The 23,470-nt window shown below is 38.5% G+C and overlaps 1 protein-coding gene and 1 long non-coding RNA gene across 4 annotated transcripts in view; one reads left to right on the forward strand and one right to left on the reverse strand.

Annotated features, from left to right (window-relative positions):
* Positions 1-3,895, forward strand: part of NRK (Nik related kinase) — a 135,613-nt gene extending 131,718 nt beyond the window's left edge. Inside the window, exon 28 of one of the 3 annotated variants that reach the window (XM_016943991.4) lies at positions 787-3,895. In XM_016943991.4, the coding sequence (XP_016799480.1) occupies positions 787-882 (96 nt within the window). In that variant the 3' untranslated portion in view covers positions 883-3,895. The remainder of the gene's footprint in view (positions 1-786) is intronic. The other 2 variants (XM_016943990.4, XM_016943992.3) reach the window with 2 other exon arrangements.
* The window catches only part of LOC107971167 (uncharacterized), a 51,170-nt gene that overhangs the window by 3,451 nt on the left and 24,249 nt on the right, over positions 1-23,470 (reverse strand). The gene's annotated exons all lie outside the window — the stretch shown is intronic.

Consider the following 23,470-nt stretch of genomic DNA (forward strand, 5'->3'; position numbering starts at 1 on the left):
CAAGGAGACATTTGTTTGATATTTATGTGCATATTTTGTTATAATTTTCTTTATGGTACAGACCACATTTACACAACATGTCCCTCTCTAAGCCACTGGGTTTCACTCATTTTATCAATCTATTGATGTCCATTTTGCTGAGATAGAAAATTGCATGAGTGGATGTTAAGTGCTCTCACCATAAAAATGATAACCACGTGAGGTGATACATTTGTTAATTAACAAGATTTAACAATTCCACAGTGTATATGGACTTCAAAACATCATTTTGTATGTGATAAAAACATACAGTATTATCTGTCTGTTAAATTTTTTAATATTAAAAAATAATGAAAAGAAAAAAAAGAAAATTGTACCAAGTAGAAAATTTCAATGGCTTCTTAAATATAAGCAGCAATGGTAAACAACACCTAAATAATTTGTTTCCTTATATTAAAAGAAAAGCCAACTGGAATATAAGTAGATTATTGTTTTAAAAAGCAAAGAATTATTGCCCAAAAATAATCAAGAACTTCAGCAAATGAAGGCCACCTACGAAATTACTAATTTTATTTAACCATATAAATTATAATTATGTAGACTATAGTAAAAGGGTTGTTTTAAAAATGTATAAGTTAGACTTCAAACTAATGTAAACTCATTCTTTCATTTGAAAAACAAACTATTCCACAAAACAGTAAGGCTTAATATCTTAATTAGCAGATGCAGATAAAATTATAGTTATATGAAATATCTGGTTGCAATGTATTAAATATCTGTTGACAGTGTATTTCTTTCTTTTTCAAGCTGTTCTTTACCTCTACCCTGCGCAATCACCACAGCCGGGTTTACTTCATGACACTTGGAAAACTTGAAGAGCTCCAAAGCAATTATGATGTCTAAAAGTTTCCAGTGATTTATTACCACATTATAAACATCATGTATAGGCAGTCTGCATCTTCAGATTTCAGAGATTAAATGAGTATTCAGTTTTATTTTTAGTAAAGATTAAATCCAAAACTTTACTTTTAATGTAGCACAGAATAGTTTTAATGAGAAATGCAGCTTTATGTATAAAATTAACTATAGCAAGCTCTAGGTACTCCAATGGTGTACAATGTCTTTTGCACAAACTTTGTAACTTTTGTTACTGTGAATTCAAACATTACTCTTTGGACAGTTTGGACAGTATCTGTATTCAGATTTTACAACATGGAGTAAAGAAACCTGTTATGAATTAGATTACAAGCAGCCTTCAAAAGAATCGGCACTGGGATAAGATTTTTCAGAAAAAGAAAAACATCGGCAAACTGTGTGTGATTTTTCCAAAGCTATATAAAGAACCAAAGGTTTAGTCAAGAAACAAAAATCTTAAAGATTATTATAACCCAGACTAAGGTTGAACAACCTGCATGCCCAGAGAAAACTATGGCGACAAAGGGGAAAAGGCCACCACTCGTTTTCTCACTGATTCATGCCAATTAAGCCTACAGTTAAAGACCAGTTTTGTTCTTTTCACCCATTTTTAAGCTGGTTTTCTCCTGATAAGAAGAAAGGAAGAAAGCCCCAGACGCTTGGTTTTTCTCAGAACCCCCAAAAGATGTGCAATAGCTGTTGTTACAAACCACCAAATAATACAGTTGTGAGCCTGAATACAGGACTGAACTCCTATACACGTGTACTGTAGAATGAGTATTTTTTAATACCTTAACGTAGGCGTCAAATTCTACTCCCCAAAGCAGATAGATTGATTTATCAAAATTATTATCTGGCCAACAGTGTGACTATCAGACAGCATCAAATATTTGCCCAATCCAAGATTAGACTACACAAAAGCTTCCTTCCAGTATTAAACAAAAAGAATTAAACATAACTATGAAAAAACTTTGCTAATATCTGTGTTTTTCAGATTTCATTTTTTGTAAAATCAGAAATTAATCTAAACATATTCAGTGATAAGTTCATGTGTAACGACTTAATGTTAAAGGTTAAAAAAAAGATTTCACAAAATATACAACTTTCACCATATATATAAGCCTGCAAAATTAGAGTAGTGAAAGTCATGCTAGTCCATCACCCAAATATGTTATAGACGCCATAGACAGGTGATGTTTGGTCACCTATGGTAACTGCTACCTGATGAAGAGCATAATTTCTGCATATCCATCCTCAATACCATGGTAAATTCTGGGGCAATAGAGAAGCAACAGAACTGCCACAAAGTATACCTCAATATAATTCCTCTAGTTCTGCTTCTAAAATCTGAGGACAGTGCTAGTGGGAAAATAATTTTCAAACTACCTGGTTAACCAAAATACAAAAGCAGCTGACTATGTGTGATTTCATAATAGCACATTTCTTGACACTTAGTGCTAGAAATGAAGATTTGGATTTTCTTAACAACTTACATCAAGAATGTAGTGTAGCTCATTATTGAGAATTTAGGAAAGCCTGAATCCATTAATTAAGGAAATAAATGTGACTCACATTTCTTTTACTGTGACACAATAATGTGATCCTAAAACTGGCTTATCCTTGAGTGTTTACAACTCAAACAACTTTTTGAATGCAGTAGTTTTTAAAAAAAAAAAAAACAAACTTTTATGTCAAATTTTTTTTCTTAGAAGTAGTCTTCATTATTATAAATTTGTACACCAAAAGGCCATGGGGAACTTTGTGCAAGTACCTCATCGCTGAGCAAATGGAGCTTGCTATGTTTTAATTTCAGAAAATTTCCTCATATACGTAGTGTGTAGAATCAAGTCTTTTAATAATTCATTTTTTCTTCATAATATTTACTCAAAGTTAAGCTTAAAAATAAGTTTTATCTTAAAATCATATTTGAAGACAGTAAGACAGTAAACTATTTTAGGAAGTCAACTCCCATTGCACTCTGTGGCAGTTATTCTGGTAAAAATAGGCAAAAGTGACCTGAATCTACAATGGTGTCCCAAAGTAACCAAGTAAGAGAGATTGTAAATGATAAACCGAGCTTTAAAGGATAAAGTGTTAATAAAGAAAGGAAGCTGGGCACATGTCAAAAAGGGAGATTGAAATGTTAGGTAATCATTTAGAAAGGACAGAAAATATTTAAAGTGGCTCATAGGTAATGAATATTTCTGACTTAGATGTAAATCCATCTGGAATCTTTACATCCTTTGCCAGCTGAAACAAGAAAGTGAAGGGACAATGATATTTCATGGTCAGTTTATTTTGTAAGAGACAGAAGAAATTATATCTATACATTACCTTGTAGCAGCAGTACCTGGAAGCCCCAGCCCGTCACAGAAGTGTGGAGGGGGGCTCCTGACTAGACAATTTCCCTAGCCCTTGTGATTGGAAGCATGAAAGTTCTGGCAGGTTATGAGCAGCACTAGGGATAAAGTATGGTTTTATTTTGGTGTAATTTAGGTTTTTCAACAAAGCCCTTGTCTAAAATAAAAGGCATTATTGGAAATATTTGAAAACTAGAAAATGATGGATAAAAGGGCTGATAAGAAAATTTCTGACTGACTGTCAGTAGAAGTGAGGTAAGATCCTCAGAGGAAACAGTAAGAAGGGATAATCATTAAGACAGTAAAACAGGCAAAGCAGAATCACATGTGCACACACACATACACATGTAAACATTGGAATGCATAAGTTTTAATATTTTAGCGCTATCAGTTTCTAAATGCATTAATTACTAACTGCCCTCTCCCAAGATTCATTTAGTTCAAACAGTATCCGTAAACTAGGAATAATGCCACATGCATTCAATGGGATCTTTTAAGTACTCTTCAGTTTGTTCCAAGAAATGTGCCTACTGAAATCAAATTAATTTGTATTCAATGTGTACTTCAAGACTGCTAATTGTTTCATCTGAAAGCCTACAATGAATCATTGTTCAACCTTGAAAAATAAAATTTTGTAAATCATCGGTTGATGTCATTATTGAAATATACTTATCTAATGCCATGGAATTAGGACTTATTCAAATAATATTCATTTCTTTAAAGTATATAATAATGAACTGATTAGAATATGTTAGGGGTTCAGCTTGTTGTTGCATTTGGAATTCTGGCCAAAGAGGGATATATTAATCTGATTTTAAAAATACCTTCTGGCTACAGTAGTGAAATTAGAAGCTGATTAATTTTCCTCTAAATATATAGGACTTTACACATAGGCATAGATTCACATGGTATGGGTAAAACTCAAGCAAGTTTCAATGCTGCCTTCTCTCCCATGCCACCCCAGTATTTTCAAGTCCAGAGGAGAGGAAAGGTGAAGCACTCTATCACAGAGTATCTTTCATTTAAGAAGGGTTTTAGTGCAGGCTGATGGCAGAATACAGAAGACAGAGTAATCATGGCAGGTTTTCAAAAGAAGCTTAGTCCTTTCTTTAGGACCAGAAGAACAGAATTTCCCTCAGCAGGTCTTGACAGTGGAGTATTAAAAGTATAATCCCATGCACATCCTGTCATCTCGGGACATTTTGGAGAGGTGTTCATCAGGCTTACTCATTAGAGCCTGTTGGGTATTGTCCTAATTTGGCATGTGTGGCCAGGCATTCTGGAGCTGGGCTACCTGGATCACATAATGCTTATCCAGGTTGTTAAGGGCTGAATTCAAAACGTTTCATTACAATCAAATTGTTTTACTCAACTTTATTATAGGGTACACTGACTTCAGCTACTTTAGGGGACAGTGTTATGAGCAAAGGAATAAAAGTATCATCACAAATTGGAATTAGCTCAGACAGGGTGAGTCCCTAAGGCTGAGAGAGGGCATTATTCTGGGGACTTTTTATCAAAGCATGGGGACAGGATAGGTCATGACTAGAAGTCATTAGCTATTCGCTATTAGTAACTTGCAGGAGCAGTGGGGTCTAAGGATGTTGATGCTGCAAATCTATTGACTGAATCGTTTTTTAACACTGATTTCCATCTGATATAATAGCATTTTTTTAATAGAGCCCTTACCCCTGATTTAAGAATACTCAGGGTCTGAGGGAGCCAAGATGGCTGAATAGGAACAGCTCCAGTCTACAGCTCCCAGCGTGTGAGGCAGAAGATGGGTGATTTCTGCATTTCCGACTGAGGTACCGGGTTCATCTCACTAGGGAGTGTCGGAAAGTGGGTGCAGGACAGTGGGTGCAGTGCACTGAGCATGAGCTGAAGCAGGGCAAGGCATCGCCTCACCCGGGAAGCGCAAGGGGTCAGGGAATTCCCTTTCCTAGTCAAAGAAAGGGGTGACAGATGGCACCTGGAAAATCGGGTCACTCCCACCCTAATACTGTGCTTTTCCAATGGTCTTAGCAAACGGCACACCAGGAGATTACATCCTGTGCCTGGCTCGGAGGGTCATACGCCCACAGAGTCTTGCTCATTGCAGCCAGGAAGCTCAAACTGGGTGGAGCCCACCTCAGCTCAAGGAGGCCTGCCTGCCTCTCTAGACTCCACCTCTGGGGGCAGGGCATAGCCAAACAAAAGGCAGCAGAAAACTCTGCAGACTTAAATGTCCCGGTCTGACAGCTTTGAAGAGAGTAGTGGTTCTCCCAGCACACAGCTGGAGATCTGAGAATGGAAAGACTGCCTCATCAAGTGGGTCCATGACCCCCGAGTAGACTAACTGGGAGGCACCCCCCAGTAGGGGCAGAATGAAACCTCACATGGCCGGGTACTGCTCTGAGACAAAACTTCCAGAGGAACGATCAGGCAGCAACATTTGCTGTTCACCAATATCCGCGGTTCTGCAGCCTCCGCTGCTAACACCCAGGCAAATAGGGTCTGGAGTGGACCTCCAGCAAACTCCAACAGACCTGCAGCTGAGTGTCCTGACTGTTAGAAGGACAACTAACAAACAGAAGGGACATCCACACCAAAACCCCATCTGTACATCACCATCCTCAAAGACAAAAGGTAGATAAAACCACAAACATGGGGAAAAAACACAGCAGAAAAACTGGAAACTCTAAAAATCAGAGCACCTCTCCTCCTCCAAAGGAACGCAGCTCCTCACCAGCAATGGAACAAAGCTGGATGGAGAATGACTTTGACGAGTTCAGAGAAGAAGGCTTCAGATGATCAAACTACTCCAAGCTAAAGAAGGAAGTTCGAACCCATGGCAAAGAAGTTAAAAACCTTGAAAAAAAATTAGACAAATGGCTAACTAGAATAACCAATGCAGAGAAGTCCTTAAAGGACCTGATAGAGCTGAAAACCATGGAACGAGAAATACGTGATGAATGCACAAGCCTCAGTAGCTGATTCGATCAACTGGAAGAAAGGGTATCAGTGATGGAAGATCAAATGAATGAAATGAAGCAAGAAGAGAAGTTTAGAGAAAAAAAGATAAAAAGAAAGGAACAAAGCCTCCAAGAAATATGGGACTATGTGAAAAGACCAAATCTACGTCTGATTGGTGTACCTGAAAGTGACGGGGAGAATGGAAGCAAGTTGGAAAACACTCTGCAGGATATTATCCAGGAGAACTTCCCCAATCTAGCAAGGCAGGCCAACATTCAAATTCAGGAAATACAGAGAATGCCACAAAGATACTCCTCGAGAAGAGCAACTCCAAGACACATAATTGTCAGATTCACCAAAGTTGAAATGAAGGAAAAAATGTTAAGGGCAGCCAGAGAGAAAGGTCAGGTTACCCACAAAGGGAATCCCATCAGACTAACAGCTGATCTCTTGGCAGAAACTCTACAAGCCAGAAGAGAGTGGGGGACAATATTCAACATTCTTAAAGAAAAGAATTTTCAACCAAGAATTTCATATCCAGCCAAACAAAGCTTCATAAGTGAAGGAGAAATAAAATCCTTTACAGACAAGCAAATGCTGAGAGATTTTATCACCCCCAGGCCTGCTCTAAAAGAGCTCCTGAAGGAAGCACTAAACATGTAAAGGAACAACTGGTACCAGCCACTGCAAAAACATGCCAAATTGTAAAGACCAGAGAGACTAGGAAGAAACTGCATCAACTAACGAGCAAAATAACCAGCTAACATCATAATGACAGGATCAAATTCACACGTAACAATATTAACTTTAAATGTAAATGGGCTAAATGCTCCAATTAAAAGACACAGACTGGCAAATTGGATAAAGAGTCAAGACCCATCAGTGTGCTGTATTCAGGAAACCCATCTCACGTGCAGAGACACACATAGGCTCAAAATAAAAGGATGGAGGAAGATCTACCAAGCAAATGGAAAACAAAAAAAGGCAGGGGTTGCAATCCTAGTCTTTGATAAAACAGACTTTAAATCAACAAAGATCAAAAGAGACAAAGAAGGCCATTACATAATGGTAAAGGGATCAATTCAACAAGAAGAGCTAACTATCCTAAATATATATGCACCCAATACAGGAGCACCCAGATTCACAAAGCAAGTCCATAGAGACCTACAAAGAGACTTAGACTCCCACACAATAACAATAGGAGACATTAACACCACACTGTCAACATTAGACAGATCAACGAGACAGAAAGTTAACAAGGATATCCAGGAACTGAACTTAGCTCTGCACCAAGCAGACCTAATAGACATCTACAGAACTCTTCACCCCAAATCAACAGAATATGCATTCTATTCAGCACCACACCACACCTATTCCAAAACTGACCACATAGTTGGAAGTAAAACACTCCTCAGCAAATGTAAAAGAACAGAAATTATGTAGAATTTCTGTTGAACAAACTGTCTCTCATACCACAGTGCAATCAAACTAGAACTCAGGATTAAGAAACTCACTCAAAACTGCTCAACTACGTGGAAACTGAACAACCTGCTCCTGAATGAATACTGGGTACATAACAAAATGAAGGCAGAAATAAAGATGGTCTTTGAAACCAATGAGAACAAAGACACAACATACCAGAATCTCTGGGACACATTCAAAACAGTGTGTAGAGGGAAATTTATAGCACTAAATGCCCACAAGAGAAAGCAGGAAAGATCTGAAATTAACACCCAGCATCACAATTAAAAGAACTAGAGGAGCAAGACCAAACACATTCAAAAAGCTAGCAGAAGGCAAGAAATAACTAAGATCAGAGCATAAATGAAGGAAATAGAGACACAAAAAACCCTTCAAAAAAATCAATGAATCCAGGAGCTGATTTGTTGAAAAGATCAACAAAATTGATAGACCGCTAGCAAGACTAATAAAGAAGAAAAGAGAGAAGAATCAAACAGACACAATAAAAAATGATAAAGGGGATATCACCACCGATCCCACAGAAATGCAAACTACCATCAGAGAATACTATAAACACCTCTACTCAAATAAACTAGAAAATCTAGAAGAAATGGATAAATTCCTGGACACATACACCCTCCCAAGACTAAACCAGGAAGAAGTTGAATCTCTGAATAGACCAATAACAGGCTCTGAAACTGAGGCAATAATTAATAGCTTACCAACCAAAAAAAGTCGAAGACCAGCAGAATTCTACCAGAGGTACAAGGAGGAGTTGGTACCATTCCTTCTGAAACTACTCCAATCAATAGAAAAAGAGAGAATCCTCCCTAACTCATTTTATGAGGCCAGCATTATCCTGATACCAAAGCCTGGCAGAGATACAACAAAAAGAAGAGAATTTTAGACCAATATCCCTGATGAACACCGATGCAAAAATCCTCAATAAAATACTGGCAAACCGGATCCAGCAGCACATCAAAAAGCTTATCCACCATGATCAAGTGGGCTTCATCCCTGGGATGCAAGGCTGGTTCAACATAAGCAAATCAATAAACATAATCCAGCATACAAACAGAACCAATGACAAAAACCACATGATTATCTCAATAGATGCAGAAAAGGCCTTTGACAAAATTCAACAACCCTTCAAGCTAAAAACTCTCCATAAATTAGGTATGGATGGGACGTATCTCAAAATAATAAGAGCTATTTATGACAAACCCACAGCCAGTATCATACTGAATGGGCAAAAACTGGAAGCATTCCCTTTGAAAACTGGCACAAAACAGGGATGCCCTCTCTCACCACTCCTATTCAACACAGTGTTGGAAGTTCTGGCCAGGGCAATTAGGCAGGAGAAAGAAATAAAGGGTATTCGATTAGGAAAAGAGGAAGTCAAATTGTCCCTGTTTGCAGATGACATGATTGTATATCTAGAAAACCCCATCATCTCAGCCCAAAATCTCCTTAAGCTGATAGGCAACTTCAGCAAACTCTCAGGATACAAAATCAATGTGCAAAAATCACAAGCATTCTTATACACCAATAACAGACAAACAGCCAAATCATGAGTGAACTCCCATTCACAATTGCTTCAAAGAAAATAAAATACCTAGGAATCCAACTTACAAGGGACATGAAGGACCTCTTCAAGGAGAACTACAAACCAATGCTCAATGAAATAAAAGAGGATACAAACAAATGGAAGAACATTCCATGCTCATGGGTAGAAAGAATCAATATTGTGAAAATGGCCATACTGCCCAAGGTAATTTACGGATTCAATGCCATCTCCATAAAGCTACCAATGACTTTCTTCACAGAATTGGAAAAAACTACTTTAAAGTTCATATGGAACCAAAAATGAGCCTGTGTTGCCAAGTCAGTCCTAAGCCAAAAGAACAAAGCTGGAGGCATCATGCTACCTGACTTCAAACTATACTACAAGGCTGCAGTAACCAAAACAGCATGGTACTGGTACCAAAACAGAGATATAGATCAATGGAACAGAACAGAGGCCTCACAAATAATGCTGCATATCTACAACTATCTGATCTTTGAGAAACCTGACAAAAACAGGAAATGGGGAAAGGATTTCCTATTTAATAAATGGTGCTGGGAAAACTGGCTAGCCACATGTAGAAAGCTGAAACTGGATCCCTTCCTTACATCTTATACAAAAATTAATTCAAGATGGATTAAAGACTTAAATGTTAGACCTAAAACCATAAAAACCCTAGAAGAAAACATAGGCAATACCATTCAGGACATAGGCATGGACAAGGAGTTCATGTCTAAAACACCAAAAGCAATGGCAACAGAAGCCAAAATTGACAAATGGGATCTAATTAAACTAAAGAGCTTCTGCACAGCAAAAGAAACTACCATCAGAGTGAACAGGCAACCTACAGAATGGGAGAAAATTTTTGCAATCTACTCATCTGACAAAGGGCTAGTATCCAGAATCTACAATGAACTCAAACAAATTTACAAGAAAAAAACAACCCCATCAACAAGTGGGCAAAGGACATGAACAGACACTTCTCAAAAGAAGACATTTATGCAGCCAAAAGACACATGAAAAAATGCTCATCATCACTGGACATCAGAGAAATGCAAATCAAAACCACAATAAGATACCATCTCACACCAGTTAGAATGGCAATCATTAAAAAGGAAACAACAGTTGCTGGAGAGGATGTGGAGAAATAGGAACACTTTTACACTGTTGGTGGGACTGTAAACTAGTTCAACCATTGTGGAAGTCAGTGTGGCGATTCCTCAGGGATCTAGAACTAGAAATACCATTTCACCCAGCCATCCCATTACTGGGTATATACCCAAAGGATTATAAAACATGCTACTGTAAAGACACATGCACACGTATGTTTATTGCAGCACTACTCACAATAGCAAAGACTTGGAACCAACCCAAATGTCCAACAATGATAGACTGAATTAAGAAAATGTGGCACATATACACCATGGAATACTATGCAGCCATAAAAAAGGATGAGTTCATGTCCTTTGTAGGGACATGGATGAAGCTGGAAACCATCATTCTCAGCAAACTATCGCAAGGACAAAAAACCAAACACCACATGTTCTCACTCACAGGTGGGAATTGAACAATGAGAACACATGGACACAGGAAGGTGAACATCACACACTGAGGCCTGTTGTGGGGTGGGGGGAGGGGGGAGGGATAGCATTAGGAGATATACCTAATGTTAAATGAAGAGTTACTGGGTGCAGCACACCAACATGGCACAAATATACATATGTAACAAACCTGCATGTTGTGCACATGTATGCTAAAACTTAAAGTATAATAATAAAATAATGAATACTCAGGGTCTTAAGGATAATAAAGCCATTGAGTATTGCTACTTTTTAATTCCAAAAACTGAATGGTGGAACTAATGAATTAAGGTCAAACATGTTTTAGATATCATAGTCACATATCACATTTTACATTGTTCACAACCATCTCAACTGATCTAAAAATAATAGTTCAAGAAAGAGTAAAATGGATTCTATATGGATTTATATTTTCAGAAGCTAGTCCACAGCCTACTTTGTAAATATATGGATTAACCATTTCTTACAGTTTTGCCACCTCATATTTCAAAGTGTCTTGTTTGGTGCTTAACATACAGAAACTGTTCAATAAAAACATGAATTGAGGGGCAGAAATGGGCCCTTTTGGCTTTGCCTGGATTGTTTTTGGTGCTATTGTATCTACAACCACTTAAAACTCAGGAATCCATTTGTTGTTTCATGAAAGTATCATCTGTGTTCTGGTGACCAAAATGTCACGACCTATTATTGGTAATTTCAAAAGATTTTACCCCACAAACCTGAAGTGAAACAAAGGATAGGTCAATATAGACATTGAGTCTTTCTAAATTTTACTTACTTACCTTTATAACAACACATAAGGGCTACTATAACCCTTCAGTAATTACTCGAGGCTCATAAATAATGACAAACAGCATTTAGTAAAATAATAGCACAAAAAGTAAACAAGCCATTTAACTGGCTGTTTTATGCAGACATTTGGTTTGAAGGTGATTGTTTTTCTCAAGATCAACTATTTATGTTGTATCATCCCGAGACATATTTAAGGGCATTCAGAGCTTGTCAGTATACTTTTCCATCCAAAATTTTTAATTATGTTCCTGTAAACAGCTAGATATCAGGCATTCCCTAAAGGCATGTTTTGTTTTGTTTTTTGTTTTGTTTTGTTTTGTTTGCAGTTGAAAGAGTCTGTCTGATTTGCAGGTAGGTAGATACCTCTAAAATGCATACCAAATGGGATCATCTATCCAAAAGTCTAAAAAGTAAACATGCAACACCATAAAGTTGAGTCTCACATGTTGAAATAGTTGGAAATGAATGGAATGAAATTCAAAGCAAATTGAACTACATGTGAAAGGAAAAGCTTTTCTCCATAGGTAAAATTTAAATTATGTAAAAAGTTGGGAAAGTATGGGCTTCATTTGATATTGTAAAAACTATGAGTTTTACTCCACAAACGAATGTGCAGAATCCAAGCAAACAAAAACAGTTATTTGGATTCCAACACCCATTCCACAAGTCTGGGGGAAATTTAATTTTAATCATTTTTCTTTCATTCACTAGGGTTATAGAAAGGTCCCAGGTATCTTTTACGGATCAGAAAATTCAGGGGTGCCCTACTGGCCTATAGTTTACACTAGTCTACATTGATACATTTATTGCTCACTTAGTTTCTTACAGTGGTCTCTGAGGCATGTGTGGCCATGGAAATATTTGTCAAGACAGGGAGCCCAGACACCTAGTGTTATATTCACTATCATCCCACTACTTCCATGGGAGCTGAGTGGGCATGGGCCCCTGATGCTTTAAAAACCATAGTTCCTGCTATCCTTTCCCATGCCTAGTGAATCTCCTTCTCTCCCCTAAGCTCTTGTATTTCTGTCCCACTCCATTCAATACAAAATGCATTTACCTCTTTCCCTTATCATTTGAGAATGACCTAATATAATTGTGCAAAAAAAAAGTCTAGCAGGAGGTTTTCAGAAAACTTTTGCTTTAGGTTCTACTATGTAACCTCTCTACCCATCTAAGACGAACCCTCCATGAATTGGAGAAGGGGAAATTTAGTGAGAACAAATGAAAACCATAATTAATTATGCTGTCACCTACACATGAAAAAAAATTCAAGTAAATGTAATCAAAGATATTAAAACTTTAAAAGATGAGACATTATTGCTATTGATGAGGTAGGCCAAACATTTCTAATCATCTCTTATCATCTCTATAATCTCCTTAGTGCCCTTATTCTTTCTTCTGTGTCATTGCAGCTTCCAAACAATTGTACCCTCTTACGTCATTGTCCCTCCTTTCTCCCTAATAGCCCCCACCTTTGAATTTATTGCTATCAGATTATAATACCTATTATGCCTCCTTGTTGCTGTCCTGTATAGGCAGACCCATACCATTCCTTCTTTCCTTGGTCCATTTGGGATGCTATAACAAAATACCTAAGACTGGGTAACTTATAAAGAACAGAAATGTATTTCTCATACTTCCGGAGGCCAGAAAGTTCAACATTAAGGTGCATGCAGGTTTGGTTGTCTGGTGAAGGCTGCTCTCTGCTTCCGAGATTGTGCATTGCTGCATCATCTGGAGAGGATGAACACTGTGACCTCACATGGCAGAAGAGATGCAAGGGCAAAATAGGGTGGAAAGGGTGAACTCACCTTCCCAAACCCCTGTATAAGGCACTAATACAATTCATGAGGACAGAGCCCTCAAGGTCTAATCACTTCCTAAAGGCCCCAACTCTTAATATTGTTGCATTGAGTACTAAGTTTTAACATGAATTTTGGAGGGAACACAAATATTCAAACCATAATACTGTTACAGACCACAGGTTCTTACACTCTCATGTAATGGAAATTGACACGAAGTCCAGCAAGTTTCCTAGTCAAGGCTTTTTTTAGGGGTTTTTGTTCAAATACAAGGGAGCCAGCACTGGAATTGAAGTTATCCAGCTGCCTCCCCAAGTGGGGGGCATTGTGGTGCCTTAAGGAGGGTGACATGCATAATTCATGAGGTAAGTGAACTTTACAACATGATGTGATGGAATACAGGGTGCACAAGTGTAGTAAGGAGTCATGCTAACACATATATCACATGATTACAAAATGGCAGATGAGCACATCTTTGGGTGGAGATTTTAGTATTATAATGAAGCAAAGGGCAAAGATCTGTCATCCTTCTGGTCTTGTGCGCGTGCAGGTGACAGGGTTAACTTCTTTGAGTGAAACTTATGTCTGGAGGCCATTTTTTTTTAGACTTTCTTAAGGTCCCTCAGTCAGGGATATGGTGCCTTGAATGAAATTTAGAGGGTGGAGGGAGCACAGCTTACCTTAGTTTTTAAGGTTTTGAGGTCAACAGGGCTGGGCTCCAGAGAAGGCAGGATTAAAAGTTCAGGATTGTCTGGTTGAGGTCCCAAACAGTTATAAGGCCCCCAGTAGTTTGTAGTAGAGGTCTTTGGGGTGGAGGCTGTGCTGGTGCTTCCTTGTTGCAGGTTGCAGGTGTGGGCTGAAGCCTCCACCTGCCATTGCCCATGACTGTGCTATGCCCAACAGTGCTAGTCCAGCCAGCAGTGGTGGCATGGGGCCCCACAGAGCTACGCACCATACTTTGCCCAATTCCTGGCTTTGGGCTGTATCCCCACACCCTAGGGGCAGTTTATCAATCTTGTTTATTTCAAAAAAGAAACTAACTTTTAGTGTCTTTGATTTTTTTTCTTTTGTTTTTTGAGACAGAGTGCTGCTCTGTTGCCCAGGATGGAGTGCAGTGGCATGATCTCGGCTCACTGTAACCTCCACCTCCTGGGTTCAAGCGATTCTCCTGCCTCAGCCTCCTGAGTAGCTGGGATTACAGGTGCCCATCACCATGCCTGGCTAATTTTTGTATTTTTAGTAGGGACGGGGTTTCACCATATTGGCCAGGATGGTCTTGAACTCCTGACCTCAGGTGATCTGCCCACCTCAGCCTCCCAAAGTGCTGGGATTACAGGTGTGGGCCACCGTGCCTGACTGCACATCAGCCGTTAATGTTCAACACATGAATTTGGGGGGACATGTTAAGACAATAACTTTCGGCCCTGACCCTCAAAATGCATGTCCTTCTTACAAGTAAAATACATACATTTTATCCTAATAGCCCCAAAACTCATAACTCATTCTAGCGCAAACTTGTCTAAAGTCCATAGTCTCATCTAAATCAGATAAGGGAGAGAATCAAGGTATGATTCATACTCAGGCAAATTCCCCTCCAGCTGAAAACCTGTAATATCAAACAAGTTTTGTGCTTCCAATGTACAGTGTTGTGACGTGCATGGGATAGACATTCCAATTCCAAATGGGAGAAATAAGCAAGAAGAAAGAGGTCGCAGGACTCAACTAAGTCCAAAACCCAGTACAGCAAACAAAATTATATCTTAAGGATTGAGATTAAACTTATTTGACTCCATGTTCTGCCTTACAAACACACTAGGGTAGGAGTTGGGTTCTCAGGACTCTGGGGAATCCAGCCTCCATGGCTTTCTTGGGTGCAAGCCACATCATACTTCTTACAGACTGGTCAGGTGCCTGTGGCTCTCCCAGGCTGGCATTGTATCCTGGTGGCTCTACAGGTCTTGGGGTAGGCCTGCCCTTGTGGCTCCAATAAGCATTGCCCTAGTGGGGGCTCTCTGTGGTGGCCCCAAACTCACAGCTCCACTAAGTTTTTCCCTAGAGGGAGCTTTCTGCAGTGGCCCTGACCCTGAGGCAGTTCTTTGCCTGGATCCTGAAGCTCTCCATTGCATTTTTTTGAAATCTGGGTAGAGGTAACCATGCTTCCGTAGCTCATGTACTCAGTATGTCTGCAGAGCTAGTACTACTACATGAACTCCACCAAGACTCACTGCCTGCACCCTCCAGAGTAGTCACCCAAGCCATGGCTGGGCCCTCCTGAGCCCCAGCTGGGGCATTTGAAGACTTTTGTGCATGAATGCAGGGTGAAGAGACTTGAGATAACCCTAGGAAGTGAGCACTGAGGTCCTACGTGCAACCTGGGCTTCTCCCTAGAAGGCATTCTGCCCTCAAGGCCCTGGCACTCTGGGCCTGTGATGAACATGGCAGCCTCCAAGATCTCTGAAATGCCTCTGGGTCATCTTCCTATTGTCTTCGTAAATATCAATATCGTGAAAATGGCCATACGGCCTGAAGTAATTTATAGATTCAATGCTGTCCCCATTAAACTAACATTGACATTCTCCACAGACTTAGAAAAACTACTTTAAATTTCATATGGAACCAAAAAGCAACCTGAATAGCCAAGACAATCCTAAGCAAAAAGAACAAAGCTGGAGGCATCATGCTACCTGACTTCAAACTATACTACATGGCTACAGTAACCAAAACAGCAAGATACTGGCACAAAAACAGACACATAGAACAATGGAACAGAATAGAGAACTCAGAAATAAGACCACACACCTACAACCATGTGATCTTCTATAAATCTGTCAAAAACAAGCAATGGGGAAAGGATTCCCCATTTAATAAATGATGCTGGAAGAACTGGCCAGTCATATGCAGAAAATTAAAACTGGGCCCCTTCTTTACACCTTATACAAAAATTAACTCAAGATGGATCAAAGACTTCAATGTAAAACCCAAAAGTATAAAAACCCCAGAGGAAAATCTAGGCAATACCATTCAGGACATAGGCACAGGCAAATATTTCATGACAAAAATGCCAAAAGCAATTGCAATAAAAGCAAAAATGGACAAATGGGATATAAGTAAACTATGGAGCTTCTGCACAGCAAAAGAAACTATCATCAGAGTGAACAGATAATGTACAGAATGGGGGAAAATTTTTGCAATCTGTCCATCTGACAAAAGTCTAATATCCAGAGTCTATAAGGCACAAGAGAAAAACAACCCCATTAAAAAGTGGGCAAAGGACATAAGTAGGCACTTCTCAAAATAAGACATTCATGTGGCCAGCAAACATATGACAAAAAGCTCAACATCACTGATCATTAGAGAAATGTAAATCAAAACCACAATGAGATTGCATCTCAAGCCAGTCAGATGGCCATTATTAAAAAGTCACAAAATAACAGATGCTGGTGAGGTTGTGGAGAAAAAGGAACCCTTATACACTGTTGGTGGGAATGTAAATTAGTACAACTATTGTGGAAGACAGTGTGGTGATTCCTCAAAGATCTAGAGGCAGAAATATCATTTGACCCAGCAATCCCATTACTGGGTATATACCCAAAGGAATGTAAATCATTCTATTATAAAGATACATGCACACATAAGTTCATTGCAGCACCATTCACAATAGCAAAGACCCGGAATCCATTCAAATGCCCATCAATGATAGACTGCATAAAGAAAATGTCGTACATATACACCAGGGAGCACTATGCAGCCGTAAAAAAAGAATCAGATCATGTCCTTTCCAGGAACATGGATGGACCTGGAAGCCATTATCCTCAGCAAACTAACACAGGAACAGAAAACACTACATGTTCTCTCTTTAAGTGGGAGCTGAACAATGAGAACACATGGATACAGGATGGGAAACAACACATACTGGGGCCTGTCAGAGGTAGGGAGAAGGAGAGCATCAGGAAGAATAGCTAATGGTTGCTGGGCTTAATACCAAAATGATAGGTTGATCTGTACAGCAACCACCCATAGCATACATTTATTTATGTAACAAACCTACACATACTGCACATGTACCCCAGATCTTAAAATAAAAGATGAAGGAAAAAAAGATAGCATCTGGCTTTCTTCTATTCATACTAACCTCATCATCAAAGGTATCTTGGCCACACTCTTGATTTTTCTCTCCTAAATACTATTTTTTAAAAATTATTTACATGGCCAGTCTGAGAATTTTCCAAATTTTTACATTTGGCTTCTCCTTTGATTAAGAATTCAAATTGTTTTCAATGATCTCAGTTTCTCTCTCTCTCTCTCTCTCTCTCTCTCTCTGTCTCCCTCACCTCTTTTTCTGGAACTCTGATGGCACAAATGTTAGCTTTTTGTTATTCTCCCACAGGTCCTTCAGATTTGGTTCATTTTTATTGCATCTATTTTATCTTTATTATTCAGATTGTATAAATTCTATTGATCTTTTCTCAAGTTCACTAATTCTGTTTGTGTCATCGTTACTCTGTCTTTGAGCCAATCCAGCATGTTCCCTTTTATTTCTAATATTTAATTTCTATAATTTCCATTTGTTTATTTTTATAACTTTATTTCTTTTCTGAAATTTTCTAGGTTTACATTTAATTAATTATTGAAGTATTTCATAACTGCTTTAAAATCTTTGTCAGACAGTTACAACATTAGATTCATCTTGCTGTTGGTTTCTGTTGATTGTCTTTTCCAAATAGATTACTGATTTCCCTAGTCCTTGATATGACAGGCTTTTTATTGCTTCCTCGTCATGTTGATTGTGTTTTGTGACTCCTATTTATATCTTTTATGTGAGCAGGCAGTCATCATGCCTGGGTTTAGCATGCAGATGCTAGCCAACTTTTGTGGTCTGTGGTTATAATGACAGCTTAATTTTTAGAGACTTTGCAGTATTAGTATGATCTTAGTTTATCTGGTGCTGCTGCAGCTCCCACTGCTACTTGTCAGTGGAGTGGAAGAGGTTTCCCTAGGCCTGGGTGCCTGGTGTTGATGGGTGGGGCAAGGGATTCTCAGGCCGTGAAGGTAAACGGGCTTCCCTGGCAAGGAGGTTGCTGTGGCATTCTTTTCCCTGACTGTGGAAGATAAAGAGCACTTCTTTGGCTAGGCTCTTGTCATTGTGGTTATTCATTTACTGGTGCCCTAGTCTCTCTCGGTGGGAAAGGGGAATCTCAGGACTATAGAGGTATAGAGACTTTTAGCCTGAATGGTTCTGATGTTGAAATCCCTCTTCCCGGTGCCACACAGGCAACCAGTGTCTCTGGATAAGTAAGGAGTGTCTCGTGCCCATGGAGAAAAAGAAGCTTCCCAGGCTGGGTTGATTATTGGAGTGGAGCCCCCTTGCTTGTGTTGCTAGGCTGCCCTGGTTATCTCCCAGTGCAGGATTGAAGTCTCTGGCGTATCAGGGAAAGAGAGTTATCTCTACTTTCTGTTTCACAGCCTTTTCCAATACCGTGGGAGGCAAGCACAGCCTGAATATATGGCAGATTTAACACTACCTGTGAGTAATGCTCAATCAGTGGGGGACAGAAACTAACAAAGAAATATTTTCAAACTCTGAACCCTCAGGTGGACAATGCTTGGAGACATTGTACACACTTCTCAGAAGGTCCTGGTGGAATTTAGCCTATAGCAGTGATCCACATGATGTATCCTTTAACTGTCCTTTCTTCCTTTCCATCTCACTCTACAACTCTCCAACTCCTGTTTTCTGAAATTACATCCCAAATAAACTATCTGAATCCAAGTTCTTGCAGCAGGCTTGGCTTTCAGTGGAACCCAAACTAAGACGAACCCAATAAAAAGTAGGCTAAAAATATGAACAAACTTATCATCAAAAGAAATAGAATAACTTAAAAACTTACAAAAACATGTTTGGCCCACTCATAACAAAATAAATGGGAATGAGAACAAAGGTCGCATTTTTCATCTGTCAGATTGGCAAAGGTTACAGATTTTGATATCATACCATTTGTAATGTGCTATTACATATGCTATTGTTGCAATCCCATTGCAAGGCAACTTGAAAATACCTTTTAGCACACACATTCCCATTGACCTAGCGATTTTACTTCCAGAAATAAATACAACAGATATATTCACACATGTGTACAAGTATATACCCAAGAATGTTTGTTGCAGCATTGATTGTAATAAAGCACCAGACTAGGAGATAAAACACTGAGTTTCCATCAATAAACAATTGGTTTTAAAATATATGGTGAATCCATCCAGTAGAATACTATGCCATTAACAAAAACAGAGCATATCTGTGTATGTCAATACAGAAACATCCCTCAGATTTATTATAGAGATAATGTGAAGTTCAAAAATATACACGGTATAATTGAGAATTATATTATCTATATTATCTATTATATTACACAGTAGCTTTAATATTAATAAATATTACCACTAAGGAGAGAAAGCAGTGACTGACTGGGGTGGAATATCTAATTTTTATTTTGTATTTATTTGCACTCTTAGAATATTTAGTCATGCACACGTATTAATTTTCAATTATGAAAAAATAAATAATGGGCATTGTTTCTCAATTAGGATTGAAATTAATCTTCAATTTATTTTTTCTTAGATTTATTTTTATTGATATGTAACATACACTATAGATATTAATTGTAATGAATCAGTTATTCACATACACTCATGCATACATGCATGTGTACATGTGTGTGTAACCATCACTCATATCAAGATATTGAACATTCCCAATGCTTCCAATAATTTCTCTCTAGCTTCTTTCCATTTAATACTTACCCTTGTATTGAGGTAATCACTATTCTGACTTTTAACACCATTGACTGATCTTCAGTTTAAGTATTGGTTTTAGGTAGAAAAATAGTTTATTATATAGAGAATATACATAAAAAAAGACACATCAAAATGTTAAAAGTGATTATCTACATAGATATAGGAATACACATGATTTTACTTCTGCTTTATAGTCATCTTACTTGTAATGTGGACATATTAACAATAAAATAATAAAAGCCTCTATCCTTAAAAAATACCTTTTATAAACTCTGCATGGAATGTTTGGATGTCATTCATCCAAAACTTTCGCCAACGTTTCTTTATCCTATTATTTCAGCTGATTTTTTTTCCTTTGACTCCTCTACTGTGATCTAATCACAGCTATCGGAGTAGAAAGGGCAGGATAGGGAGAAAAGGAGTTCTCTGACTTGGATACTTGAGATTAGGCTTTCAATGCTGTATGTATCAGAGGGAACATAATTTTTCCCCAAGCATCAACGAAACTAAAACTGTTTGATATTTGGATTATAGTTCTACTGCACTTGATTATTTAAAATGTTTTACCAAATTGAGAAGATACAAACAGCATTTATTTTTCTACTAGGCTAAGGACAATTTAAAACCACTTAAACTTCCTTTGCTTATGAACCATACAAACCACTAAGTGGAGCTGTAGGCTCAAGTATGAGAAATGTGTGCATGAGTTCAATTATTTTGTGGAAACAGATATAATGAGGTTCTGAGAGTTCACCAAGAATAATGAAAAATTGCAGCTTCATTTTTCTCCTAAAATTTTACCTCCTTGTTTAAAGAAGTATTCAGAACCTGGGATTTTGAAGGGTTGGGTGTGGTCACTTAGAAGGGGTGGGATACATAGAAGCCATTCAGTTTCATTATTTCATTTCATACCATGTTATTTACAACAATTATAGGACCATAGATTATACAACAATTGCAGCATTATAGAACGTTGTCCTTTTATTTAAAATCCTAGCTTTCTGAATTTCATTTGTCATCCCTCTATGCTGCTGTGATCATTGCAAATTTATACCGTAACTTTATACACTCTGGGACTGGAAAGAAAAAATGCCTCAAATTTATAGTAGTCCTGTTTTTCAATACAATTTTTGTTAAATGGTTCACATTTATAATTGATAAATCTACTATTTAATTTTTCAACATTTTATTGCCAAAAGTAGTGGTGAAAATGGAAGGAAATTTTGCCTTCCAGGGGGTTAGGCAATGTCTGGAGACAATTTTGGTTGTCACAACTGGGTAGGGGATGGAGCTACTGGCATCTAGTGGGTAGAGGCTAAAGAGGGGAGTACTTGATCTTTATACCTCACTACAAAGTAGTAATAAATGGAAAAAGAAAGAAGGAATGAAAAAAAAGAAAAAGAGACAGAGCAAGGGAAGGAAGGAGGGAGGAAGGGAGAAAAGGAAAAGAAGAAAAAGAAAAAAGTAGCAAGTGAATTGCCCAATGACATCTAAGTTAAAACTCTGCTCTCCTAACTTTAAGGTCATTTCAGAAATTGACATTCTCTGAAAAATCATATAAAATGCCAATTTTTTAAACTTTTAAGTTCAGGAATACATGTACAGGTTACACAGGTAAACTCATGTCATGGGGGGTTGTACAAATTATGTGTGGATTTGATTCTGTTGTCATGTTGTCAGCTAGTTAGCATGCAGACTTGTTTGTGTGGTTGCTTTATAGAGTTGCTAGTCTGTGTACTTAAGTATGTTTTTGTAGTGGCTGGTAACGATATTTTCTTTCCATATTTAGTGCTTCCTTTGGGAGTTCTTTTAAAGCAGGTCTGGTGGTAAGGAATTCCCTCAGTATTTGCTTGCCTGAAAAGGATCTTATTTCTCCTTCACTTATGAAGCTTAGTTTGACCAGATATGAAATTCTGGGTTGAAATTTCTTTTCTTTAAGAATGTTGAATATTTCCCCCCATCTCTTCTGGCTTTGTAGGATTTTTGCTGAGAGGTCTACTGTTAGTCTGATGGGCTTCCCTTTGTAGGTGACCTGACCTTCCTTTCTAGTTGCCCTTAACATTTTTTCTTTCATTTCAATCTTGGACAATCTGATGATTATGCATCTTGGCTATGATTTTCTTGTGGGGTGTCTTAGTGTGGTTCTCTGCATTTCCTGAATTTGAATATTGGCCTCTCTAGCTAGATTGGGGAAATTCTCATGGATGATATTCTGAAATATGTTTTCCAAGTTGCTTCCATTCTCTCCATCTCTTTCAGGGACACCAATATGTCATAGATTTGGTCTCTTTACATAATCCTATAGTTTCCAGAGGTTTGATTCATTGCTTTTCTTTTTTCTCTCTATTCTTGTCTGACTGTCTTATATCAGAAAGCAGTCTTCAAGCTCTGAGATTCTTTCTTCAATTTCTGCTATTAACATTTGTGATCATATGAAATTCTTATATTTTGTTTTTCAGCGCTATCATGTCAGTTACATTCTTTTCTATATCAGCTATTTTGTCTGTCAGCTTCTGTATCGTTTTATTGTGATTCTTAACTTCCTTGGTTGGGTTTCAACATACTCCTGCATCTCCATGATGTTCATTTCTATCCATATTCTCAATTCTGTTTCTCTCAGTTCAGGCATGTCAGCCTGGTTGAGAAACTTTGCTAAAGATCTAGTGCAATTGTTTGAAGGAAGGGAAGTACTCTGGCTTTTGAGTTGCCAGAGTTCTTGCACTTGTTCTTTCTCATCTTTGTGGGCTGGTGTTCTTTCAATCTTTGAAGTTGCTGTCCTTTGGAATTTTTTTTTCTTTTATACTATTTGATGACCTTGAGGTTTGGTTGTGGTTTAAGATGGATTCAGTCAAATGGCTTAGTTTGTGGAAGTTTTTAGGGGGCCAAGGCTCAGCTACCAACTCCTATACTGTGTGTTCTAACTTCAGGGACTAGTATCAGGGCCATCTTTGTTCTCTGGCTCCTCAAGGTTAGGAACCCACTGCACTTGGGGGCCCAAGATGCTCTCAGAGTGCTGGTCACCACATTCTGATGGATGGTGCCAGCCAAAGCATTTTGTAGGGCGCTGGCAGCAAAGTTTCTCCTCGTTTGCACATGCCAGCAGTAGCAGCAGCAACAGCAGCACGACGGGAGAGCGCTAGTAGGTATGGGTGCTTGCCTCCATCCAGGCATTCACAGCAGCAGTAGAGGCACCATGGCTCAAGGGGGCAGGAAACCAGTTGGTGGATGTGTGCTGGTGGTGGTGTTAGCACAGGGGCAGGGCCCTGG

The sequence above is a fragment of the Pan troglodytes genome, chromosome X (assembly GCF_028858775.2).
Source record: "Pan troglodytes isolate AG18354 chromosome X, NHGRI_mPanTro3-v2.0_pri, whole genome shotgun sequence".
Taxonomy (NCBI): Eukaryota; Metazoa; Chordata; class Mammalia; order Primates; family Hominidae; genus Pan; species Pan troglodytes.